General features: G+C 38.6%; 1 protein-coding gene across 5 annotated transcripts in view; it reads right to left on the bottom strand.

Annotated features, from left to right (window-relative positions):
* Window positions 1-241: 241 nt before the first annotated feature.
* The window catches only part of klf12b (Kruppel like factor 12b), a 271,202-nt gene continuing 263,381 nt past the window's right edge, over window positions 242-8,062 (bottom strand). For all 5 annotated transcript variants that reach the window (XM_059970437.1, XM_059970434.1, XM_059970439.1 and 2 more), the window contains one exon: window positions 242-4,544. In XM_059970437.1, the coding sequence (XP_059826420.1) occupies window positions 4,363-4,544 (182 nt within the window). In that variant the 3' untranslated portion in view covers window positions 242-4,362. The remainder of the gene's footprint in view (window positions 4,545-8,062) is intronic.

Raw genomic sequence — 8,062 nt, 5'->3', positions numbered from 1 at the left:
ATTAATTTGTCAACAGTATATATATATATATATATATATATATATATATATACATACATATATATATATACATATATATACACATATTAATTCATCACCAGCATGTACTTAAAGGGCAGATTGTTGACATTTATGCATTTTTTTATCCTTTGTCATTTGACATCAGTGTGCATCCAAAATGTATGTTTAATTCAGCATACACTTTCACCAGTCCTGTAATCTTCCAAGATTTAACTGAGTTGTTACATACAAAAGCAACTTTATTTAATCTTCATGCCTCCATTCATAATTCGGGTAATTACAAATGCATACGTTTAAAATGGGTACTATAATTCTTCAATTCACAGCTCAGCTCATATGAAAGTTGGATACAGAAACGCGAAGCAATGACAGTGAAGTTCTGGGACATGTGGAAAATTAAACACTTCATTTCAGTCTTTCAGAAGAGACGAGGGCAAAACATATTCTCCCACACAATTTCATTACAGAGACTCCCTTTACACTTTTGGGGATACCATCATTTTACAGTAAGATGAAAAGCTCTGAATATATTTACAATACATACATTGTACATAAATACAAGAACAACACTTACATATATGTTAGTAAACATGACACATACTTATTGCCTGAACTAAATAGTGTACAAAGACCAGGAAAAATATCTTCTTCAGAAGATTCAAAAATTGGATTTTTTTTAAAGAAGAAAACACTGGGGTTTAAAAACTATTGCAGGATAAATCCACCTTTTCATAAATTGGCTAATTCATATTTTTCATTTGCAAAATGCACCAGGTGGATTTCAGGACTAAAACACCTCCCAATTTATTTTCCCACCCCAAACTATTTACAGCCTATGTAAAACTATGACTCTCAAAATACTTTGAACTCTCACATATAATACATTATATTTAAAATAGATGTCCCAACAACTACAGTAAAATATCAGAATGTTTATTTTTGAGAGTTTTGGATGTTAATCCCTGTATAAATCTTTTTTATAATCCGAGACTAATTCAAAGTGCAAGACATTGTGTGTCTCTGTGGCTTCAAAAGGAGCTGGTAATTTTAAGGACAGTATCCTTCAAGAAATTAGACCTTCATATTGTGGACCTGAAGGTACAACTTTAACCCTTTGGCATAAAAATCCATTCTCTTGTTTACACTAAGCACATGGTGTGTGGCAATTGTATGAACCCTGCTTCTGAAATGCAACTTTAATGACTTCAACAGAGCCAAATTTCAGTCGTGGCATTCAAAGTGCAAGCTTCAGCAGGTTGAATGTTGTGCACGTGACAGAGGTTGAATTTTTCACTAAGTTTACTGTTGCTTTACTAGATTCACAGTTGTAACAGAAATTTTGCTCCGTAAGTCATTTCAGACTTGAGATTGATGCCTATTTAATAAAATTCAGTACACATATCGTAGGCCGAAGGATCTTTTGATGTGCTCTAATGCCTGGATTTGGAGTGCACCAGCCCAGGCTTTGGGCATTATGTGCCATTACCCAACACTGTAGTTCTCAAGGACTTCACTGGATGGGTGTCACTCCCTTCTGCAGATTAAAAATGTGCAGGTCAGAATTGGAACTGGGATGGGGGATGGTGGTCTTTAACGCTGGAGGGGGTAATTCAGTGATGAGGTAAATATCTGGAATACGGGTTGGGGAATGGTTTGGGGTGGTGATTGGAATGGGCCTGTAGTCAGAATGCTGGTCTTGGGGAACGTCGGGTGCAGGTCCAGAGATTCCAGGGGCTGGTTCATTGGCATAGATGGCTGCAGGTGGGTAGGAAAGTATTTATTGCTGGCTGGAAACAGCCCCTGAGAATGTAAATTATGTATTGGATTAGCTTTAATGGGTTCCCAGCAATGTGCTGTGAAACATTTTTTGAGCTGGAAGTTGACACTCCCAAGCAAAGCTCCAGAGGATTTACTTTGTTGGATACACATTTGATGCTGAAGTCATACAAGGCCCAGAAGCAAGACTTGTGCTGGGAAGCACCCAGCTGAATTTCAGGATTAATGCAGAATGACCAGGAAACAAACATTTTTCTGTTTCACTCCATTTCAAATCTTTGCTTTAATACTATACTTAACTAAATAGCAATGAGAAATCTGACTTCTAGACTAGTAGTTTATTAATGTATATATTTCATTATGAGTGGAATGAGTGTTGTGATGGAAACCGAGAGAACGTGGAGTGACAGAACCAAAATGTTGCACCTAACGTCTCTTTGTATTTGTTGTTCACTGGGTTACATCATGAAGGAAATGAATTTTTCTTGAGGAATACTGCCCACTACATAGGGAAGGAGTTTAATACTTCCAATAATATTGAGTGTTTGTGCAATATAACTATGAATTCTGCACTATTGGTATTCCAATTTCACATTTGTATAAACATACTGTCTCTTTGTAAAGACAAGAAGATATCAGCTTTAGAAGGAGGGACACCTTTGACTCTCCTTTCCTCCTCCTCCTCCTCCTGATTATAATGTCACATTAATCGGGCTAGAAGTTGCTACTGGCAGGCTTCAAATATCAACACAGACAGCTTTGAGCTGTTTATTAGTCCTGTTTTACCTTTGATTAAATTTCTTTTCCTAGATATATTGCTGTATTATAACAGATGAGTGGAATGAATTGTCATCTATTGTAATTATAATATATTTTTTAAGAAAGTATTTTTGAACTTGTTAAGAAAATATGGATAAACACTCATAGAAAAGTTGTGTGATTTCTCCAAGAGTGTGTTAAAACTGTAGAATTGATCACATAGAGTTATTACACACCTGGATCATTATTTGCTGTGGAACTTATTTGTTACTTACAACGTTAGCATTAGACATTTTCCGGTCAATTCTGATTTTCACAGTAAAACATTGCCCCATGTACTTCATAGAAATGGCAGATCCTCAGTAGGACTGTAGTAATTACTTCAGCAGTAGTCTGAAGCAATAGCTACTCATGGATTCCTTTCTTTCTTGTGAATTCGGCGGGACACCTGCAGAAACTCCTCCTACTTCCACTTCACAGTTCAGCACGAATATTACACATGGATGGTGCAGGCAAGCATTTGATGGGGAAATGTGCCACTTTGCTTGGTTCAAATGCCACAGTTGTGAAAGATGTTCTGGTGATATGGTAAACCTCACACAGCAAGCACTTCTCTACTATGGCCTTAATGAAATTCCCTTCACAGTAAAGGCTTGAATTGTAGATTTTGTTACGTGATGTAATCCACATTTTTTTCTTAAGTGTAAATATAACACTGTACTAAATGGTTAAATTTGCCTTAAAATATTATTGGGCCAACATAATGTTTGTGTCTTATTGGCAAGGTTATGGTCCATGGTATTTTCCAATATAGAGAAGATATAAGGCTTCAGGTATTTATGGTAGTCCATCAAGGGTGATTGCGAATATAAGGAAGAAAAGTTAAGGACTACTACTTAATTAATAGTTCAAAGAACCATTGACCTTTGATCTCCCCTCTCCCCTCCCAAAGTGTTGCTAATTTGCACAAATGAGGATTAGTTAATATACTTCAGCATTATATGAAACAATCCCTAGATAAATTAATGTAAAACAGGAACAAAGTGGCTCCTGTGAGAAATGCACATTCCCTGGTGATAAGATACTATTAGAATATAACACCAAGTTATAGCATGTGTTGGTGTACAAGTTACTGAAGCCGTATTGCCTCTATCAATCTGCAAATTATGTACGCAACCTAGCAGAGATCACTACAGTCAAATAATTCTTCAACTAGAGGAGGGAGTTAATTAATTCTGCTATAGAATAATAACCAAGCCATCATGTTCATTAATACTGCTGCCGACATCTAACTGTATTATCCATTTTCAGTTACTTTTGAGGCATACATGTGGTAGAAGAAAATATTACCAAGTATTCAGTCTTTTTTTTCCTTTCCATTTCTCAAGTGAGGCAGAAGTTTTGGAACTTTAAAAAAAAAAGAAACAAAAGCTATTGGTTCAGTTATATTCTGAACTATCATTTAGCACTAAGTACCAGCTCATTACTATGGGCTCATCCAATAGTTGAAGAATTGTAGTGAAAGATAAACTGATTTAAAATCTGAGAACTATTTAAAAAATGCACCAACTCATGAATATCTGTGGACAATAACAACAGGCCAAGTGAACATAAGCTAAATTACCAAATCACTGATGATAAGTTTTGACTGTCAGCATCTGCAAAGGTTAGAGTGCTCTTCACTTTTTATTTTGTTTCTTCGGTTGGACAATTAGGGATGCCCACTTTTGATAATTCAGCCCAGCTGAATTAGAGGGTTTGGAAGAGATCCTGCTCTGCTTTCCCCACTGTTCTTCAAAACCACCTTTAAACGAGCATGTGCCTCCTGCGATGCAGTGCCAGGTGATCTGAGCGAGAGAAACTGCGGTCACAGTCTGCGCACTTGAAGGGCTTTACCCCCGTGTGCTTGCGATAGTGCCTCGTCAGCTCATCTGAGCGGGCAAATTTCCACGTGCAGCCTTCCCATGTGCATTTGTATGGTTTTTCACCTGAAAATAAGAGCAAAAGATGTTGTGTGAATTGAGGTTAATAGCAATTTCATTATAATGACAAAAAGAAGATCATGTGTCCCTCAAGCCATTCAGTGAGATTGTGACTGATCTGATTTTGTCCTCCAGTTAGCTTTTATTTCTGTTTCATTGACTACAATCCTCAACTCCTTCACAGTCCAGAAATTGTTCTGTCTCACTTTTGTACGCATGTAGTGACTCTACCATATACAACCTTGGGATTCATCTTCTTGCAGGCAGCCACAAGCTTCAGAAACACAATAAAATTCACAAAAAAACCCTAAACACAATGACAGTCAAATATCCAATGCATGAAAAAGGAAAGAACAAATTGTGCAAACAATGAAAAAGCAAGTTCACAGCCCCGTAGGCATCTCAGCACTGCAGCTGGTCCAGGAGCCCGTTGGCTGCAGGCTGCATCTCCACAGTCAGTTCAGCACTGAGGTGAGTAATGTCTCACAGACTAGGGAGCTGAACACTGGTTCATCCTTCGCCTTTTCTCTCGATGTTTTAATCTGGCTCAACACTTAAATCAGCTGAACATCAATGGTCTCACCAGCACTCCAGATCAATGCAACAAATGCTCCCTATGCATTTTGTCTCTGAACACCATACTGCAATGGTCTCCAACTATTCTTCTGAATGAAAAGATCAAGCCTATATTTCTCTGTGGTGCTCCATTAAACATACTGTCCTGTAAATGGTTCATGTTCTTTTGCATTCCTCCTCATGACTTTTGCTCCCAATTCTCTTTGTATCAACAATCCTAACTAGCTTTTATTTTATGCAGTACTGCACAGATTTTGATGAAGATTGAAGATGTAAAATTTAGTAATGAAGTGCTAGGTGTTGTTTTATGCATATAGTTTAGACTAAGATTGTACGAACTACCTGGTACAAGAGCTGCAGTCATAACCAAGTTGGGGAGAGGGGGAGGAGGAGGAGGAGGGGGAGGATGGGAGGGGAAGAGGAGGATGGTGGAGGAGAGGGGGAGGGGAGAGGGTGGATAAGCACGGTCACGGTTCAACTCCTCCTTGAGCTGGGGTTAAAATTCATCTTCTACGCAAATGCTAAGGAATTAATAATTACCATGAACCCCACTCTAGTGAAATCCTCTGCTTGTGAAGTTGGTTCTTTGTATTGTTTAGTGTTAGTTCCTGGTCCAAGATATTTGCTAGTATTATGTTCATTTTTAAGGGGGACTCCTTACCAAAACAAACTGGTGGTCTGAAATACAATCATGCTTCAAGTTGATCAATGGAAGAAAGGTTCAGTAAACCAGATGGGTAGTTACATATGCAAAAGTGTGTCTACTAAGTATTAACCAGAACTTCCATTTCTATTGTATCTCTTGGCTGTACGTCAAACAAAACATTGTTCACCTATTTTATATAAATAAATCTGTTCACAATTTGATATTAAGCCTACTGTTGAGGAAATGATTCAGTCTGTAATGAAAGGAAGAATCATGTGCTCTTGTGTAACATTTTAACAGTTAGCTTCATCATTAGGATTTGTTGGAGTTTTGAAAAATGGTTACAAGATTAGCGATGGTCATTTAAAATGAGATATGCAGGAACCTTCTCTTGCAGTGGAAAGTCAATATCTGGATTTCTCTGTCCTAGAAGATTGTGGAGCCCAGATCATTTGAGTTATTTAATGTGGATGGAAGAACAGGGAATTGAGGTTTGTGGGGAACTGGGAGAGAGGAGATGAATCTTCGGGCAGAGCCCATTTACTGGTAGGACAGGATTGAGAGGTAAGTGGACTACTCTTGTTACTGCTAATATTTATTCCCCGATTTTCATCCTGAGAGACCCCATTTGGGGAACACTGGGTTCAGTTTATTCCCTGATTTTCATCCTTAGAGAGACCTCATTTGGAATACTGGGTTCAGTTTAGGCCACCCTGCTATTGGAAAGATACAATTAAGCTGGAAACAGTGCAGAGGAGATTTATGAGGAAGTTGCCTAGACTCAAGGGACTGAGTTATGGAGAGATTGAGCAGGCTGAGACTTCTTTCACTGGAACGTAGGAGAATGTGAGGTGATCTTGTAGAGGTGTATAAACTCATGAGAGTCATAAATGAGTCATAAATGTGTACTGTCTTTTTCCCCAGGGTTGGGGAGTTGACAACTAGAGGGCAAATGTTAAAGGCAATGGTTCATAACATGGGGTCTGTTAGACACTTTGGTTAATGTAGGGGTCCATGACATAAAAAAGGTTGGGAACCTCTGGCTTAAAGTGAGAGTGGAGAGAAGTAATGAGAATCTGGAGGCAACTTTTTCACCCAGTTCATTATGTATGTGGAATGAGCTAATTGGTTGAGGCAGGTAGATGGATAGGAAAGGTTTAGATTGAAGTGGGCTAAATGTGGACAAATGGGATGAGCTTAGGTTGCCATGGACCAGCTGGGCTGAAAGGCATGTTTTTGTGCTGTATGATTCCATGACATTATTGGGAGGCACATATTCAGCTGCCTAGATCTTCCCTTAAACCTCTAAGATGTTCCTTAAAATAACTTGGACAACTTCCATCTAAATGGTAACTGTACTGAAGCACAATCCTCTTGCTGATTCACAAACAAAACTGATGCCCAAGTTAAGCTGAAATTTTAGAATGGATGACCAAAGTTTGGTCCAGCAGGAAGGTTTTAAGGAGAACTTTTTTTAAATTAGCTGTTATGCCTTTCACTTTTTAATTGTGCCACACCTTAAATGCACATCCAAGCTATAAGCTACCCTCAGAAAAAGATGTAAAAGGTGCCAGTGAAATAGTGTCTTCCTTTACTTGCCCTAAGATTATTTTACAAAAGAACTAAAGCACAATACAGGCTCTTTGGCCAACAATGCTGTGGTGAACATGTACGTACTTCGAAATTACCTGGGGTTACCCATAGCCCACTATTTTTCTAAACTCCATATACCAATCCAGGAGTCTCTTAAAAGACCCTGTCATTTCCGCCTCCACCACCATTGCCGGCAGCCCATTCCACACACTCACCACTCTCTGCATAAAAAACTTACCCCCGACTTCTCCTCTGTACCTACTTCCAAGTACCTTAAAACTGTGTCCTCTTGTGACAGCCATTTTAGCCCTAGGGAAAAAGCCTCTGACCATCCACATGAGCATTCCTAAATGCTCAAGACTATCATCTAAACTATCATAACTAAAAAGGCGATACGGGGAGAAAAGATGAGGTACAAAGGTAAGCTAGCCAAGAATATAAAGGAGGATAGTAAAAGCTTCTTTAGGTATGTGAAGAGCAAAAAATCAGGTAAGACCAAAGTTGGGTGCTTGAAGACAGAAATGGGTGAAGTTATTATGGGGAACAAGGAAATGGCAGATGAGTTGAACAGGTACTTTGGATCTTTCTTCACTAGGGAAGACACAAATAACCTCCCAGATGTAATAGTGGCTAGGGTAATGGAGGAATTGAAGGAAATTCACATTAGGCAGAGAATGGTGTTGGGTAGACTGATGGACTGAAGGCCGAT

This window comes from Hypanus sabinus, chromosome 5 (genome assembly GCF_030144855.1).
Source record: "Hypanus sabinus isolate sHypSab1 chromosome 5, sHypSab1.hap1, whole genome shotgun sequence".
In the NCBI taxonomy this organism is placed as follows: domain Eukaryota; kingdom Metazoa; phylum Chordata; class Chondrichthyes; order Myliobatiformes; family Dasyatidae; genus Hypanus; species Hypanus sabinus.
Note: the sequence above shows the minus strand (reverse complement) of the source record. Positions and strands in the feature narration are given on the sequence as shown.